General features: G+C 51.6%; 1 protein-coding gene across 1 annotated transcript in view; it reads right to left on the bottom strand.

Annotated features, from left to right (window-relative positions):
* Positions 1–821: 821 nt before the first annotated feature.
* The window catches only part of FAM3D (family with sequence similarity 3 member D), a 34,626-nt gene continuing 16,972 nt past the window's right edge, over positions 822–18,475 (bottom strand). Inside the window, exons 4-11 of the mRNA XM_025050860.1 lie at positions 16,400–16,542; positions 15,191–15,633; positions 12,850–13,044; positions 11,418–11,476; positions 8,292–8,342; positions 4,443–4,527; positions 3,562–3,688; positions 822–911 (exon numbers count right to left, since the gene is read on the bottom strand). Of these exons, the coding sequence (XP_024906628.1) occupies positions 822–911; positions 3,562–3,688; positions 4,443–4,527; positions 8,292–8,342; positions 11,418–11,476; positions 12,850–13,044; positions 15,191–15,633; positions 16,400–16,542 (1,193 nt within the window). The remainder of the gene's footprint in view (positions 912–3,561; positions 3,689–4,442; positions 4,528–8,291; positions 8,343–11,417; positions 11,477–12,849; positions 13,045–15,190; positions 15,634–16,399; positions 16,543–18,475) is intronic.

Here is an 18,475-nt window from a genome sequence, read left to right as displayed (position 1 = left end):
GGTTAGCGCCCCTCACTCACAGTGGTAGTTGAGTTAACAATACACCCTTTATTGGCTCCTTCTCTTCCCTGTCTTATTTCTCCCATCTCCTTTGGCGTTTCCTAGAATCGCTTCCTAAATAAATCTCAGGGGCTGCTCCTGGGCAACCCACATAAAAACAGCTAGGATGTTTTCCCTGAAGCTCGCCCCACAATCTGGCTATTCTCTCCAGCCTTTGTCAGATCTCCCCACTTCCTCCTCTCTGGCTATCATTCAAACAGCAGGTGAAGACAACGTTCCCGGTGTCTGGTCCTCCAGGTGTGTTCCCGTGGGTCTCACACCTTATACCGAGAACCGCGGGTTCTTTCCACACCTAGACGAAATTCCTATGAGATCGACCTCTTTTTCCACCTGCTTAACCAGGTTCCCGGAGCTGTCACCGACCTGTTCAGACTTGTAGCCCAAGCAATACCAATCTAGACCATTTCGACCCCGGGGGGAAATGCTGCATGCTGAGTGGTCAGAGAGTTCTTTCAAAATCAGTAGAAATAATATTTAATTGTGTCCGACTGTGGGCAGTACATCTTCTCTTGGGGGAGATGGTCCGCAGTTCCCGTGGGAAGCACACTTGTTCTCTCCACAGACCACCTGCTCCAGAAGGACGCTCCGAGGATGGCCTCCTCTCGGCAGGAAGCCTCAGCCCACGAGAGGGTTTTGTTTCTGTTCTATACGAGGACCCTCGGCACTTGCCGTGCTGCTGCTCCTGCTCCACTCTCCTCCTCCACTGTCCGTTGGCTCCTGCCAGTTCACCTCGCAGCAACCCAGGAAGAGCCACAGTTGCCCTAAAATACCCTCTGGGGCACACAGCCCTCCAGCTCCAGTAGCTCCGGCCAGCCCTCGTATTTGTTTGTGTCTGGGTTGTTCTTCAAGTACTAGAGAGAGACAGGAGAGAGAAACGTGGACAATGGAGAAGGCTGTTTAGGACTCATACCTGCATTTGCATTGTGCTTTAAAAATCTAAACGCTTTCATTCACTTCATTCTCATCACTGCCCCATGAGGGGGGTGGTGTTGGATATTACTAGCCCATTTCACAGATGGGGAAACTGAGGCTCAGAGGGGGATGCAACTTGCCCAAAGTTTCAGGGATGGGATCAGAGCCTAGGGCCATTTCACAGATGGGGAAACTGAGGCTCAGAGGGGATGGGATTAGAGCCTAGGGCTGGGGGAAGGGGGTGGAGGGATGGGACAAACACCAAGCGTCAGGCGGGGTGGTGGTGGTGGGGGTTGGTGCTGGAGTGCTTTAGCCCCTCTCCCAAATTCTCTATCACCCCCTCTAGGACATTCCAAATAATGATAACAACAATAAAAAGAAGCATCCTAGCCCTAAGAAGTACATCCTATTATCCCATAATACAAATGGGGAAACTGAGGCACAGCGGGCCAAGGTAATTGCTTATGGACACCCTGTTGGTAATATGTAATAGGAATTAAAATTAATAATAAATATATGAAGAGAATAAAATCAGTTAAGATTACGTTTCAAGTGCTCAGGCTTAGTTCATGGAAGAAAAAATGTAAATGGCAAAATCTACCATTGGGATAATTGTGGCTAACCCTTAGGAAGAAAGAATAAATTCTAGATGTTGTTTCTCTGAAACCCAGATTGCCATGTTTGGGAACAAAAGACATGATGGTTTTAACTACAGCATGGTCTTTGATTCATTTTTGAGTGATAGGTCCCAGTCAGCTGATCATAAATTTCAGATAAAAGATGGTGCTGAATTTCCTCTACTTACATGGCTCCTCTGTGCTGTCTTGGCTCAGTTTTGATGGGTCTGGAAGCTGTGCTTTAAGGAACTCTTCCTAGAGAGTCCCGCCCTTCCCCCCTTCCCCCCAACCTCCACAGGGGCATCTGGAGACCCTGGCTCCTGCCTCCTGTGCTCTTTACCCAGAGGGCATAAAAGGGGAGCCCTCTCCTTTCCTTCTCTAGCACAAGCTACTTGAGACTATTCCTTATTTTTAAAAAGTAATTTCTCATCACCCAAATACGGTTTCTTGGAAACACATATGTACGAATTTGGCTCACATTTTCCAGACAAGGCAAAAACCCTTGCAGCCCCATCGTGGTCCCCTCCCTAGAGTTCAGCTCTCGGCCTCTTGACTCTACCCCTTCTCTGTCTCCGCAGCCCCCACCCCTCCAGGCTGCTGTGTCACCTCCACCCGGCCTCTGGCTGTTCCCCTTCCACAGTCCTCTCCACGCTCAGCCAGCGAGGCCTTTCTGAAAGTAACCAGGACAGGGGATCTCTGTGAGGCAGCAGACCTGGACGAGAAATCCATCTGCGTCACTGAGTAGCTCTGAGACCTGAGCGAGCTGGTTAAAAACCCTCCAAGGCTGAGAATCCTCCTCTGAGAGATGGGATGATGACTGTACCGACCTCACAGTGGGGGTTAATAAGACCCTACGGGGAACCTGCTCTGCTGCTCCTGTATAGAACAAGCTCTTGCTGAATGCTAGGCTTTCCTATTATCAGTCTGCTCTTGTCACTCTCCCTCCTAAGCTTCTCATAGCTCCTCATTGCCTTCAGAACAGAGTCCGTGCTCCTCATTGGTCCTATATGTCCAAACCATGGACCCGTGGCTCTCCAGGTCTTGAGTCTGGGCAGAGTGGAATGTTCTCACCACCATGCCAGGAAGGTCTGGCCAGTTCTCCCAGGTCTCAGGATTGCTCTGAGCTGGGGATGCACAGATAGGGACTGCTATCGACAGGGCGAGAAGGTGAAGCATTTCCCTGGGGGCCCCGACCCTCTGTCAACTCCCCCGTCTTCCTGGGAGCACCCCTCAAACTCCACCTCTGGGTGCCTCCCTGGCCCCCTCTGCTTGGGACACTCCATAGTGACTCTGGAGCCCCATATCGTGGACCCCTCCTGACTTTTTCAGCCTACTCAGGTGGGCTCTCCCGTGTCCCCTTCTTGGTGCAAGTTCACCTCCATAGTGAACTTAGAAGAGGCCTTGGTCTCCCCTGGTCCAAACCCTCCCCTTTACAGGAGGGGAGACTGAGGCCTGGGGGAAGGAGGGGCTTGGCTAAGGTGGCAGCTGCGACCAGAAGCCAGGCATCCTGCCCCCTGTCCTGGATTCCCCTCCTCACGCCTCGCAGGCTTCATCTCTACATTCATTTCTCTTTCTTCCATGCCTCGCTTTCCTTCCACCCGTCTTTTCTCCTTTTCTTTCTCCTTTGTTGGCGCTCATCTATGTATCTGTGCATTTATAAAATGGTCGAGGCTGCTTCCTGCTGGGGGATTAGCCAATCGGGCCACCCTGACCCCTGAGGTGGATGACGGCCAGGTGACCCTCCCCCGCTCATCTATGTATCTGTGCATTTATAAAATGGTCAAGGCTGCTTCCTGCTGGCCAATCGGGCCACCCTGACCCCTGAGGTGGATGATGGCCAGGTGACCCTCCCCGCACTGTCCTGTGTGTTCTTCCCAAGGCCCCTCCCCCGCTCCCCCACCCCCGTCCTTGTCCAACCATCCCTGGCCACTGTCCTCCCTTCACTGGGATGAGGAGGCCGCCAGGAACCCACCTGCTCAAAGGGGCTCTTATTCTTGATGTCTCTGGCCCCTAAGAAGACCCAGCTGTCCCGGAAACCCAGTTGATCTGCATAGGAGCTGCCCAAGTTGGAGAAGAGCTTCCTGATTTCGTCATTCATTCTGTAAAGGACCAGAAAGGACCATCAGGCAGCGCGATGGGAAAACGAGTTCCTCAAGCACTCGGCCCTCCCTCCGCCACGAGCAGGCCCCGCTGGAGAGTCGCCTCGAGAGGGACAGGGCGGAGGGGACAGGATTCTTCTCTGAAGGCCACCTGGAGGGAGCTGGAGGGGTGTTAGAACAGTTTTGCTTTCATTTACAAATGCAATATATGTTCATTTGGAAAATACGGAACATCAGAAAGTAACTAAAAATTACTTACCGTTTCAAACCCCAGACATAATCATTGTCAAATCTTAATATATTTCTGTCATGTCTTTTTTCCTCCGTGTACTGGGGAGTCATACTAACCCTTTTGTACCTTGCTTCCCGCCCCGCCACCCTCCATTGAATACTGAAGGATGAGCATTCTTCTATGTCCTTAAATATTTTCTACATCATCATTTTTGCTGAAGTAAGTACGTCCTCTTTTAGGTATATGTAAGGATGTGTCATCCATCACTGTCACTATATGTCATGATTTCTGTAGCTAGTCAGTTATATTGGACCGGGAGAGTGTGTCCAGTTTTTCGCTGTCGTAACTAACTAAGGCTGTGGTGATTCTCCCAGAACATCTCTTTGTGCACGTGGCTGGTTATTTCCTTAGGAGAAGTTGCCAGAAGATGGAGCCGGGAAGAGAGCGGGAAAGGGCACGCAGGGTTTGCGAGCGTTTGGTTTGCTTCTCCCTTTAACCTGGCAAGCGGAGGCTCCCACTTACTTGGTCCCTGGGTCATCGTAGGAGGCCACTAGCACCAGCTCATCCTCCAGAATTTCTTTAAGAAATTTCACCAGGGGCATAGCATCTGGGGGAAGAAGGAAAACAAGGTGCCGGTCATTCAGGGGAAAGACTGCTGGTCACTCTCATCCTCTCCTACTGCCCTAATGACCCAGGAGTGGCCCGGGCAGGCTGACATCTGAAGATCAGGGGCCAGAAGGAGGCGGCATCCTGGGGTGGAGCCCCCCTCACTGAGTGAGGGCATCTTCCTTTAGGTGGTCTGGGGCCAGTTCTGGAATTTGAAAGTTCCTCAGGCGATTCTGACGGATAGATAGCAGGGGTGACAATTACTGATCTGAGGGACACTGGGGCCTTTCGCCCAGGGGACAGAGCACAGTCATCTCTCAGGAGCTCTGGGCTCTTTGTACACACCCCGCAACCCCTTTCTATACTGGTTAAGAGCTCAGCCTGCCTGTACTGACTATATTTATCTTTTAATTAAAGTATAGTGAACATATAATATTAGTTTTACATGTACAACATAGTGATTGGACATTTATAAACCTTACGAAGTGATCACCACGATAAGTCTAGTAACCATCTGTCACCGTACAAAGTTATAGTATTATCTAGTGTTATCGACTATATTCCCTGTGCTGTGTACTACACCCCTGTGATTTATTTTATGACTGAAGTTCGTACCTCTTATTCTCCTCCACCTTCTTCACCCATCCTCCCACCCCCTTCCCTTCTGTCAGCCATCAGTTTGTTCTCCATGTCTGAGAGTCTGTTTCTGTTCTGTTTGTTTGTTTTTAGATTCCATACACAAGTAAAATCATATGGTATTTGTCTTTCTGTGTCTGACTTATTTCATTTAGCATAATACCCTGTAGGTACATCCATGTGGTCGCAAATGACAAGATTTCATTCTTTTTTTATGGCTGAATTTCATTCTTTTTTTATGGCTGAGTAATATTCTATCGTACTCATACATATCATATCTTATTTGTCCGCTCATCTAGTGACGAACACCTAGGTTGCTTCCGTATCTCGGTCACTGTAAATAATGCTGCAGTGAACATAGAAGGGTGCATCAGTCTTTTTGAATTAGTGTTTTGGATTTCTTCAGAGGGCACATCCACTGGGACGTAGGCAACTGGGGTCAACTGGGGTCAACTGGGTTCACCGAGAGAGAACTTTAGGCTCCTTCAACTCCCCAGCTCGCATCAAGGAGCAAGGCTCCATTTGTATCTTTCACACTTTCTAGCACTTGGCAATTGCGAAATCTCTGCATCTGACAGAGAGCAGGCCTAGGCACGGGCCTGGTGGGGGGCGGGCATCAGCTCCCTGCTCACTTCTAGAACACTGATTTGTTTCTGTTGTGCTTATATTTTTGATCAAAAAAGCAATAACGGCTTTCTACTTAGGGCAATGATATAAATTCTTTTTTAAAGATATATTTATTTACCTTAAAAAAGGGGGCTGATTTAAAGAACAATATTAAAAATGCAGATGGTTCTCTGGGTATGGTGTAACCTGTGTAAGGAGCTCTTGAGTGGTCAGCGTATGGGCAAGTCTGGCCTAGTGGGTGAAGCTGGGGCTACGTCTGCCAAACAAGGAGGAATAATAGACCCGCTCATGGCGTTTTCGTAAAGATCAAATGTGACGACGACGCGGGGCATTTAGTCAGTACATTACAACGGAATTACAATCATTAGTAGGATCAGCTGCGTAATTTTGGGGGTTCAGTGCAAAATAAGAATGTGGGGGCTTCTGTTAAAAAATTATTAAGAATTTCAAGACTGTGATGGCAGAACTTCCTGAGCGTCCTCTAGGTGTGAGGCCTGCGTGACTGCCTGGCCACAGACCACTCACCCACGAAGCCACCCGATTCTTAGTGTTCCGTGAGGGTGCCTCGGACCTAGGGGAGAAACCAAGCCCCCTCCACACAGGACAGAGAACAAATGGAGGCCTCTGGCCCTTGGCTCACGGCCCGGCCCCTCTCTTCTCGCACTGTCTCCAGCTTCACCCTGCACCGGAAGGGCCTTGCTCGCCTGCATGTGGACATCCCAGTCGGCCTGTGTAAACTCCATCCACGCCACACTCCCGCTCAGCAACAGCCACCCTATGTCCACCCCTCAGTCCTGGGGTGTGCCTGCAGCTTGGGGGCACACCTGAGGAGGCCTGTGTGGGCCCTGCGGCAGGCTCCAGGCAGCATATCTCCTGGCCTGCAGACCCCACCGGCAAGGTGGGAGGCGGCTGGAAGATGGCTGTCACAGGACCTTCTGAAGCCCCAGGCCCAGGCAGGGTCCCAGCTGCCCGTCTGACAGGGCGGTGCTGCAGATCTCCCCCAAACATGCTTCGGCTGTGACTCTTGGGCAGCAGGTTCCCATTCCCCACATTTCAGCCCCTCTGTTCACAAAGCCCAGAGGTCTCCTGCTCTCTGCTGCTTTCTCCCATCTTAGGGCCATGGGTTTAGGTGGGTGTAGTAGTCAGCTAGGTTTTCCCTGGAGGTGGAGGCAAAGATGGGGGATTCAAGAGAGAAGGAAGCCAGCTGATTGGCAGCAGCAAGGCCCCTTCCACTGTGCGAGGAGCTGGGGTGAGTAGGTCACATGCCCGGCAACCTGCGATGCCCGAGCCCGGAGCTGGCCCTGTGATTGCGGGGACCTGGGAGGGAAACTGAGTACAGCTGAGCTCTGAGAAGTGGGCTGAGTTCATCTGTCCCCATGGAAACCAGTCCTTGTAAGGCCCAGACCTCATCCTGGCTGCAAAGAGCCATCCTGCTGCTTTTCATTCCTTGCCGAGGCTCCTGTTCACTCCTTGCTGAGGCAGGGTTGCCAGCTGGGCAGCGGGTGGCATACTGGTCCCGGCACTAATTCCACACATTTCAGAAGATGTCAGGAGTGTCGGGTGAGAGTTGTGCCCCCACCCACAGCTTTGCCAAGTGACCTGGACCTATAGTCGGTATATCATAACGAGGAAGCTGCTGACAGGAACCTAGGTGTTCCGGCCTCCAATTCAGGTAGGTCAGTACTCTGTTGCTGGGCTTTGCTCAGGGCAAGGAGGACTGTGACTTTCTAAGAGGTGGCTCTGTGCACAGAGAAGTTCAGAATTCATGTCCGTGCAGAGAGGAGCAAAGACAGCGTCGGAAAACTGCAGAGAGCTTGGAGCCTCAGAGCTGTTCCTTCTGGGCCTTGGGAGGCCTTGTCCTGTCCTTGGGCCCACTTAAAGACCCTTGTAGCCTCAAAATAAAATACCCTCTACCTAGCAGAGTAAACAGGGCTGTACACCCTCCTTAGCACTTTGGCTGCACACACGCCTGGCCTCCGATTGCTTGCACCAGCGTTTCTTTGCCTGAAGGTCTCCTTTGGCCTCTAGATCCTCTCTTGTACCCTGGGGCAGGCCAGAGTGTGAGAAGCTCCAAGGAATCAGGGGCGGGACCCCCCTACCCCATCACCGCCCCAGTTCCCTTGCTCCTCTGGGATGTGTTTGAGGCTTGTGTTGATACTGGCTCCCAGGTCCCAATGGCCCAAAATGTTCTGTGGCTTGATAACACACTGTACTGGCTGCTTTCCTTTCTCTGTCTTAAATCCCCTCTGATGTTTCCTGAGAACACTTCCTCCCAGACGAAACATTGCACTTGAGTCCTTGTCTCTGGACCTGTGTCCAGGAGCCCAAGAAGACAGCAGAGAGGCATTTCGAAGGCGGCAGGACAATGCGAACTCCCACCATGTCTCTCTCTGGTTGTCTTCTGTGAAGTCGAGAGCCAAGAACCCTGGCACTCCGCTAGCTCTCCTGCCACAGGAAGGAGCTCAGCCCACCCACGACTTCAGTGCCAACAGAGGTGCCTACCTCCAGAATACATGTCGAAACACTCCTTTTTCAGCACCATTCCCGTGGATCCTGAGGGATGAGAGAGCAGAACTATTATTTTCCATAATGTGTCATTCTGCTTGTCATTTTGTGGAAAACTACTACTCTTTAGTCTAAGGTCTAAAGATCGAATAATAATGGAATAAAATCAGGTCTGATCAGAAAGCGTGCAGGACTGAGTAGGTGCCCAATAACTATTGGGCTGATCTGAGAGGTATAAGAACGTAATGGTGGAGGGTCTCTGGAATCGAATAGAATTCAACCAATCTGGTCTATGTTATGCCTTATCATTTCCTAACGCACGACTTAGCATTCTGACCTCAATTTTTACATCTGTACAATGGGCTGTGGGAACTAAATAAGATGTATTTAAAATAGTCAGCATACAAGATAAAATTTAGCTGCAAAACAGAAATGAAAATAACTACAATTGTCTTTATTATTCCTGCCTAAAAACGAAATCTGCAATTTGACTCCTCTGACTCTTGAAGGGGAAGCGATTTTCAGTGGGCTGAATCATACTCAGTGTCCTGAGTCCAGTAATCTCAATGGTGTTTGTGGCTTTTGCAGAGGGTCCAAGTCCTATAGAGAAGCAGATGTTCTGGAGGAAAATTGCAGTTCTCACCTTCTACCACTAGATGGGAGTGTTGCAGAGGGGATGGCGGCTCTGCATTTCACCACCAGTCCCTCCCTTCCGTTTCAGTTTGTGGATTCCTGAAGAGGATGGGGCCAGGGGCCAGGGTAGTGACAGCTCTCCCGCTGGGTGGGTGGGTAGGGGGAGCTCACATTACAGCCCCTCCCAGATTCTCAGAGCCACTGTTGCCAAGCCCTTGGGGCACTTCACCTGGAACCCTTGGAAAGGGGTCTATAAAGCTGAGAAACTGTTATCAGGTGCATTCGTGGATTTTTCTGGAATTAGGGGGAGGAGATGTAGTTTGAACAGTTTCTCAGAGTAATCTCTGCCCCTAAAAAGGTTAAGAACCACCCATCTTTAACAATCTTTTTGTTGTTCTGGCTCATTATGCCGATGAGGGCCTTGACCCTGAGAGTGATTCCTCGGGCTTCCCCACAGCTGGCGTGTAGTGTGTGCTGCACACATGCTTGGAGACACGTCTAGTGTAGGGAGGTAGTTCTGTTGAGTGATAGGACCTGGAGCCAGCCAGATTGGGTTAAAATCTAGATGATTCAATTGCTGTGTAACTTAGGGCAAGCTGCCTAACCTCTGAGCTCCTGTTGTCTATGTAGAACAAGGGCATACTGAGCATGGTGCCATTCTAGCATGATGAAATTAAATCAAATAGCTAGCACGTAGTAAATGCTCAATAAATGTTAGCTTTTAGTGTTATTAATGGTTGTTTTTATCTTTGAGCTTTGTGAGGGGTGGGGAAGGAGGCCTCCATCTGGGCTTATCTCATGAGAGACTATTCAAGAGGTCTTCTCTCGCAGTGGTCCACTTGGGGAGGAGAAAACCAGTAAATTTCAGCCACGTCAGTGCAGCCGGAGCTGTTTCCTGCATGCCTGAGGTGTGCTCTGAGACCAGTCTGAGAGCTGCCTGCATGCCTTCCCTACAGGAAGGAGCCACCATCAGAGTGAGTCAAGCCTTCCTCTCCTTAGAACTGTGGAAGAGGCCCACCCTGCTTGGCCTCCTTCCTCTCCCAGCCCTCACCCTTCCCAAGCTCCCAGGAAGTTGGCCAGGGCTGCCCTGTGATGCCCCCTCTGGACAAGGCTCCATCTTTGCTCCAGGCCTTGACATGTCTGTCCCCTGACCCTGCAAGGTTTCTTGACAGGAGAAAATAATTCCTCTAGGGGCAAAGGGTCAGGGTTCCCGTCCTACCCTGTGCCTTCCTAACTGCTGTTGTGTGGTCATATGGTCGTGCCACACGCAAGCTTCACCCTTTCCCTCCCGAGCATCCACCATGTCCTTTTCCCATCTGCCCTGACCTTTGTCTCAGGAAGTCTCTCTTAGATCCGGGGAAAGGGCGTTCACTCCCCATCTCTGAGCTGATGGCACAGAGACACGCCGTGGCTGGGGCCTGACCACCTGGTCTTTACTGATCCCTGTAAACTTGCTCCCTCCTGAAATGTGTCCCTGGTTCAGGCTTGGCTTGCAATTGGCCTCCCATTCATCGTCCACTGGAGATGCAGGGTTAGGGAGACTGTGGGCCTCCCCTTGGGTTTCCTCGTCTCCAGCTTCCCTACTCCAGGCCTGAAGGAAGTTTCTGTAATGCAGGGCGGGGCCTTTCTGAGGCTCCCTACTGCCCTCTGCTTCAAGCCAACACTTTGCAGCAGGACCTTCAGCCCCTCACCCTCTGGTCCTGCTGGCCTCCCCATGCCTCTCACCACTGCCTGCTTCCGTGTTGCAGCCAAAAGACCGTGTGGGCCTATGTTGGAGTCTCTCTTCTCCTTCCTCCCTTCCCCGTCCCCTGCACAGTGTTCCTCCTGCCTGGAAGGAGCCTCCCCCACTTTTCTCCTGGTCAATCTCTACTATCCTTCAGGCCTCAGTTGACCATCACCTCCCTCTAGAAGCCTCCCCTGACTACCCATGCCCCTAGCCTTGTGTCCCAGCTCCCAGAGCCGTGCCTCCTTCTCCTTCATATATGGTCACCACACTGTGATTGTTTGTGAACTTCATGGATACCCACAGGGGGTTGTGAAGCCAGGGCCTGCTCTTCTAGCTAACAGCAGAACCCCCAGTGCTCTATACAGGGCCTGGATCATAGTAGCTGTTGTTGAGATTGTTGAATGAATAAAGGTGTGCACTCAGCTTGTGATCTCACATTGTCGTTTGTTGTCCCGTATGGTTTCACGTGTGTTGGTTTAAGCCTCAGGGTGACATTGAAGATGGGGTCATGTTTCATAGAAAAAGCGTATCCCACTGGGACAGGCTCACATGGCAGGGGCCCGGCCAGGACTTCCGTAGGTCCGGGTCTTTCGGACCTTCTGTTCCCACCGGCCAGCCAGGCCTCCCCTCTTGACACCCCCGGGATCATGGTAGGAGCTGAGCCAATGTTGGTTGAATGAAGGTACAACTACCTTCTCCCCGCCCCTCCTCCCCAGTGCTAAGAGTGCGGTGGGGATGTCTGGGGGCGCGGATCAGCAACTCACCATTCACCAGGGCAATGTTCAGGCCTCTGCCCACATTGTTTTTCACAGGACTCATGATCCTGAAGAAGAAACGAGAAACAAAACAAAATACAACAGTTGGTCCCGAGTGTGGAACGAACACTATGCTGTTGCGACGCTGGAACTCTGAGGGGACCACGTGACGTGATGCGGAAGCATCGGGAAGCGCACAGAATAATTTGGACCATCTGTTTTCTCCTGCAAACGAGCGGTAGGCTAGATTCTCTGAGGAGTCTCTCATGATGTGTTTGGACCAAACAGTCTGCTCAGAGGAGAGGGAAGGGCCCTGCTTGGGACTCTGAGGTGTTGGAGGCAGGACCAGCCCACCTCATCATGCCACGAGGAAGGCAAAATCCAGAAGTTGCTGCTATCCTGTGGTGTCCAGGATCCCCACGTGGAGCCCAACTGTGTCCCTACCCGCCAGCATCCGCACTCCTGTCTCCTGGTGTTCCTTGGGGAATACTGTCCCTCTCCATCTCGGCTGGGTGGTTTTCAGGACTTCTCCCTCAGGTGTGGACAAGCAGAGCATCCTGTGCCTCTGGCCACAGTGATTGGGCCAGGCGTGGTCATGTGACCCGGGCCAGCCAATGAGATCCAGTCTCGGGATTTTCATAGGGATAATTCAGATGGGAAAGCTCTCCTCCCTGTGGGGTGCTAGGTTGGGCTAACGTGTCAACCCGGATGGAGGCCTCCCTCCTTTACCATACGACAAAGCCTATATTCAGTAGAGAAAACGAAATCTAATGACAGAGGAAAGCAGAGCTGAAGATGGTGAGAGAGGGAGCTTCGATGACATGGTTTGAACCCCTGGCTCCAGCTAGTCCCGAAGCCCACTGCCTCTGGCCATTTGGGTGCGTGAACCACTAAGTTCCCTGCTTTGCCTAAGCAAGTACATTCAGAGTGCTGAATAAAACACCTGTCTCTGGCTTCTTTTGTAGGATTAACTTGCTATCCTATCTGGGTCTTTCTCTTGCACCTGGGTGGAAGTCCTGGCACCTGCTGCATCCAGGCTTTGATGCCTGGATCTTGATCTTGAACTCTCCCCATAGGCGTCCCCTTTCATAGGAAGACCCGCATGTTGGCTGTCAGACAGACTTGAGTTCAAATCCTAGTTCTACCACCAGTTAGGTGGGCAACCCTGCCTGAGCCTCAATTTCCTCATCTTTGCAAAGGGGAAAATTATAGCCTAGGAGTGTTGGGGGATTGAATGAGATGATGTTTTAAGGACTTAGCAACATGCTGGCAGACACGGAACTGTTAGGATTATTGTTATTTGTGACTCACCCACCAAGAGCAAAAGGAAGCCTGTGGCAGGTGTGGGCTGGTCTCAGGGCCTGTGCCCCATGGCCTCTGAATTAGCTAATGAATGGATGAGGTAAGAGAAACAAAACACAGGAGTCCCTCTGGTACTTACATGTTGTCTTCAAAGCATATGGTGGGACCCACGACGTTGGCGGCCCCGCTGCAGATTTTAAACGCAAAGAAGTTGGCTGGGCAGGGCCTGCTGAGGTTACACTTAGTCTTCACGACCCCTGGGGAGGAAACAGGCCACCCTTGGCAGGGGCTGTGTGTCGGATCACCATCACTCCAGAACTCATTTCTGGGCTTCCTGTCACAGCCCCAGCGCAGTGCCTGACTTAAAACATAAGCCCCCTAGTATGTGCACATGCAGCAATGAGTGTTGGTTAAGAGGAGTGACTGTGATGAAGAGATTTGCTTGAGAACCTTTTTTCTGGGGCCACAGCAGCCTTTTGAGCTCCCAGATGCTCCTGTTGACAACCTCGTGGGGGGCCTTAGCATGGTAGGTAGGAGCATCTCTCACCCGCGGTTTCTCTCGGGTGAGTCTTCAACCTCCATGCACCTCAACTTCCTTATCTGTGAAATGGGAGCACTATGGCGCCTTCCCCACTAGGTTCTTGTGAGGAGTAAATGAGCTCAGGTTAATATTGACAATTCTTCTTATCCTCATTCAATCATCACTCTCTTACTGAGCACTTGCTATGGGCTGGAACTTGAGATACAACAGGGGACAGGTAGGCTGAGCAAGCCCTCCCATTCAGTACTTAGCACGGTCCTTGAAACCCACTGAGGACTCACTATGTGGCATCTCTGATTGTTGTGGCTGCTATTAAGACCTGTGTCCTCTCCACAAGGTCCTCACAGGGCAAACCCAGGAGGCCCGTGAAAGGCAGGACATGTTGATGGAAACTCCAAACACAGCCGCTGAGCTACTCAGCCCTCAGTGGACTATCCTCGAGCTGGGAGGTCAGCCATGCTCTCAGCCTGGCAGGTTCTAATTTATATTAATGCATGTTTTCAACACCACCTGACAGTTGGGAAGGTATGACTGGGCAGGACTGGTAAACACGGGATTAGAGAAAGTTCCCCTGCAAAGGGAAAGCAGTGGTTGGGCAGCCTCCCTCTCCTCCAGCCCCTGTGCCAGGCGTCTGGCTGAGCCGTGCCACTGCGTGCTTGGAGCATACCCACTGGCTTGGAGCCCCACCTCTGGCCACCTGCCCCAGGCACACCGTGTGCTAGACACTATGGCAAGCGTTTTATATTTATGATCTTGTTAAATCGTTTCAATAGCTCCTATGCCTGGCACAGAGTAGGTACTCAGTAAATATTCTCTGAATGACCACACAGAGTATTTGGGTGAGCTGAGCCTGAGGCTGGGAGGCTCGCTGTGGTCGGGATGATTACGTCTCCGGGGCTCTCGCCAGCCTATAGGGAGTTTCTATGTGAATCATGAAAAAGCACCGCCCGCGGGGGGTGGGTGAGGGGTGGAACACAACCCCCTGGTACAAGGCTTGGCAAGCTCGTGGCCCCAGGTGAAGGCGTCCCTTCGCACCTGGCTGGATTTTGGCACCTTGGCTGAGCGGGCAGCCCTGGTGGTGTGTGTGTGTGTGTGGGGGGGATGCCTGTCCTAGGCTCTCCTCCCCCTCCCCCTTGAGTTTCAGCACACCCAGAACTCAACCAGGATGTGCTCGCCAGCGGGTGAAATATAGGGGCAGAGACACCCCTGAGGGGTGCTCAGGAGAGAGTGGGCATCCAGGCGTGTGGCTCAGGAAAGAGGGAGCTGGAGAGGGGGACATGACTCCCCTTTCCCGTCCTCTGGACAGGATCTCCACAAAGGGTCCTTTGGCCACCTGCCTCCTCCTGGGGAGATCAGTCCCCTCTTGAGACCAGAGGTTCTCACCTATGCGGGAAAGGCTGTTCCAGGCCTTGGGGAACCGCTGTAGAGTTTGCCCAGAGCCTAATCAACTGCAGCTAAGTCTGATAAACCCCACGTCGATAGGCCGGATTAAGCAGGTTTTTCCCAGAATTGATTTTCTGCCCATTCAGTTTTCACGGTCAAGCTGAGGGATGAAGGGGATGATGCCCAGGAGTCTCAGCCCCTGGGAGGCAGGGGGTTTGCTCTCTGGGTTCTGGCTTGGGGGCCGCCTCCACCAGCTGCTCAACCCCTCTGGGAGCCCCTCGTGCTGTTGCTTAGGGTGTAAAATTGAGCACTGGAGGAGGGTGTAATCAGAAAGCTTGGGTTGCTGCTCTTTAGTAACCTGCTATGTCACTTGCCAAAAATCTCTCCCTTTACCTTTGCCAACTGTAAAATGAGGAAATTGGTTTAGATCAGGGCTGTCAAATAGGTGTCCTCTTAAATGTCAATGGATCTACTATTAGAGTCTTAACAATAAAGCTCTTGAGGCTGCCTGTGGGCTTGGAGGGAACGAGTGCCGGGATTGGTTGGTGAGGTCTACCGTGGGAGCAGCCGAGGTGGGAGGTGGCACGCGTGCTTGCGTTTGCCCTCCTTCCGGCTGATGAGTGTTCGTTCAGCACCAAGATGCTGTGACTCTGTGTCTACCTCATAATATAACTCAGGAGGCTTCAGGGAGATGGGGTCCAGGTGTGGGCTGAATTGCTGGTGTTGATTTTTACAGTCTTTGCTCTTTTTCGATAATCTCTCAGTACACTGGGCCTCCCATACCCCCTCGGTCAGGTAAAATCCCATTCCTGGAGCTGCATCCTCTTCAGTCGCTACCATCTGGGGTTGGAGGCAGTGACCTGGAGGTGTTGCCCCTTTTGCAAGGAGGTGTTGAGAGGGTGGACTGGACCAGATGGGGAGGTCAACTCCCACGCCACCACTCACAACTACACTGCGTTGGCCAAGAGGGTTCAGCTCTCTGAGCCTCAGTTTCCTCATCTATGAAATGCAGGTAGTTATAGCACCTACGCCAGGCTGCGGTGAGAATCGCATGAGGTGCCTGTAAAGTTCCAAATACCGTGTCTGGCACACAGTAGGCACTCGATCATTGTTCCCATTGTCCTCGTCATAACTCTCTCTCCCCTCTACCGTCACACCTGGGGAGCTGGGGTCCCTGTTGTTCAGACATCGGCAGCATCCAGCGTGAGAGGCTCACACCATTCCTGTTCTCCCAGTGCTCGCTCCCCTCTCTACACCTCACGTTCCTAACTCTGCAGCCAAGGTCCCCCCACTGGAGCCCCAGCATTCCTTCCCCTAGACCTTTGCATAGGCCCTTCCTGCCTCCTGAAGAGCTACCTCCTCCTTGGTGCCTTCTCTGACCCCGTCCCGTTGGAAGGGGGAGGGGACTTCCTGGAGCCCCGAACATTTTGTCCCCTGGCTCTTCTATCCCAATGGACAATCAGCACCCCCTTCCGCTAGCCTCTGGGGCCCCCCATAGTGCGTGACATGCTGCTAGTACTTCGGAGCAGGAGCCAGGAGTCAAGTTTGGGGTCACTGCTGTGGTGATAATAAGCACAGCCCCCAGCCTCAGGGATACCAATCAGATGGGCGTAGTCAGAGGTGGAGTGGGGGTGGGGCACAGTCCAGACTGCAGAGTAAGAGAATTGGGGGAGGGGGACGGTTGAGCTATTCCTATCAGTCTGAATGGCTGATACGGGGTCACCCCTGCCACAGGGCTTGGGGGCTTCAGAAGGCATCATTGGACCATGGGAGGAGAGAGCTGGACAGACTCTGGAATTGGAGATTTTTCTGAAACCTGCAGGGCAAGGAGGAGAGACCCTGGGTCATCGTGCCCCAAGGCAAAGGGGAGAGTGGGGAGGCACTCACGGGAGTCCTTGGAGACTGAACCTGTTGGAGAGAAGACAGAATCTGGTTAGAGAGAAAGTGCCTTCAGCCCTCCCCTGCTGAATGGATGTTGGGGGCTGGGGCCAGGGGAGTGGGAAGAGGGGAATTTAGAGTGGTGTTGGCCTGGCTAAGCAGAATCCACTTCCTGTGGCAGCTGCTGAAATGAACTTAAAGTCGCATCTCATCTGGGGATCCTCCCTCACTTGCCACTGCCACCCCTTCACACACACACACACACACACACACACACACACACACACACACGCACTCCTACACATATACATATGCACAGGTACACACGCATTCAAGTATGCACGCATAGAAGCATGCACACGTGTACACAGACATGCACAGAAATTTAGACACACACAGACACACATGAGCACACTCATGCATGCATGGACAAAAACGCACACACACACAATTCTCTCATGGTTACAAAGAAGCGGGGCTCAGTTGTGAGACCTACTAGAGCTTGAGCTCTGACTCCTGGCTGTGTGGCTGGGTGTGACTTCTCCTTGACTGCACAGCGGAGGCCATCACACCCACCACAGGCTGTGGAGAAGGTCCAGTGAGGTCAGGATGGAAAAGCCCAGCCCAGAGCCTGGCGCCCTGGCCTCAATGAAGGGAGGAATGTGCAGCTCTGGCTGTTCAGCCATTGGAGTGTCTTCTTCCTTGCTTCTCCCATCACTGACTGCACTGGGCCATAGGGCCCTTGTTCATTTCCTGACATCTTATTCACACTGTCTTCTGGTTGTTTCTGCAGTTCTACATCAGGTGTCCCACCATACTGGCAGTAAGTCCTAGCAGACAGGGCCCCCAGTGGCCACAGAAATTCTGGGGGAGGGAAGTCTCCTATTTGGGGAGATCCCCACCTGACACGCTTTTAATCTGGCCCTCAGGGAGCTGTTCTTCCTAGAGTGTCCCTACCCTCTGCCTCCAAGGCCCCAGGAGTAGGATGGGACCTACGCTGGGCCAGTCATACATAATATTACATTTCTCTGGAGACAGAGCTTTATGCTGGGTTGATATATGGCCCTGGGAAAGAGAGAAATGCCTCTTTCAGCTAAGCTGGAAGATGAGCATCTGGAGAGATGGTTGCCATACACCCACCTTAGAAAGCTGCCCATGGAATGAGGTTAAATAGCAACGGGACATAGAGACTCTGAGACTTTGTGGAGGCACCTAGATCCAGCCACACCTGAAGTCTGACATCCATGGACTTCCCAAATACATGACACAAGACATTCCATTTTGTTTAAACCGGTTGGAGTTGGGTTTGTCACTCCCACCTGAAAAAACCCTGCCTAATTTGCCAGGTAAATCAGGAGTTCTTAATCTGATTTCTGTGCTATGAACCCCTCTGGTGGTTTGGAAAAGCCTATGAACTCCCCTTAGAATAAATTTATTCTCACTTCTCTTGGTAGAGTTAGCACATCCTACTGTAACAGACTGCAACTTATGAAATCATAAAATAGATTGAATTAGAAAGAAAACCAGCTGTATACAACAAAAACATTAAAAAAATTTTGTGCTATAGCCGTATATATGCTTCTATATTAATGCATTAAATATAAGGTGGGGGTGTGTGAAACCGGGTTAGGAACCTCTGAAGTAAATGAATGTCACCTCATCCCGTGCCTGAACACTAATGGGTTTCGATGGTCAATTTTCCCACTGGGTACATTTCCTGCCACTGTACACATTTCTCGAGACTGAATCAAGTTAATTCACTCTTGTGTTTGTACGTTCTGTAATTAAGTCTGTTTGTTTTACCGACTCAGACTATGAGCTGGGGCTACATGTTCCTCATTTCGGGGTCCCTGGGACATAACATAGGTAGCCATTCAATGATCGTTGATTGGAGATAGTTGGGTTTTGAGACAAACAATTTCTAGGGTCTCCTTTTAAACGCTGTATCCTCTCTCACCTCAGT

Source organism: Pteropus alecto, unplaced genomic scaffold (genome assembly GCF_000325575.1).
Source record: "Pteropus alecto unplaced genomic scaffold, ASM32557v1 scaffold75, whole genome shotgun sequence".
In the NCBI taxonomy this organism is placed as follows: domain Eukaryota; kingdom Metazoa; phylum Chordata; class Mammalia; order Chiroptera; family Pteropodidae; genus Pteropus; species Pteropus alecto.
This window is presented reverse-complemented; position numbering and strand designations above follow the sequence as displayed.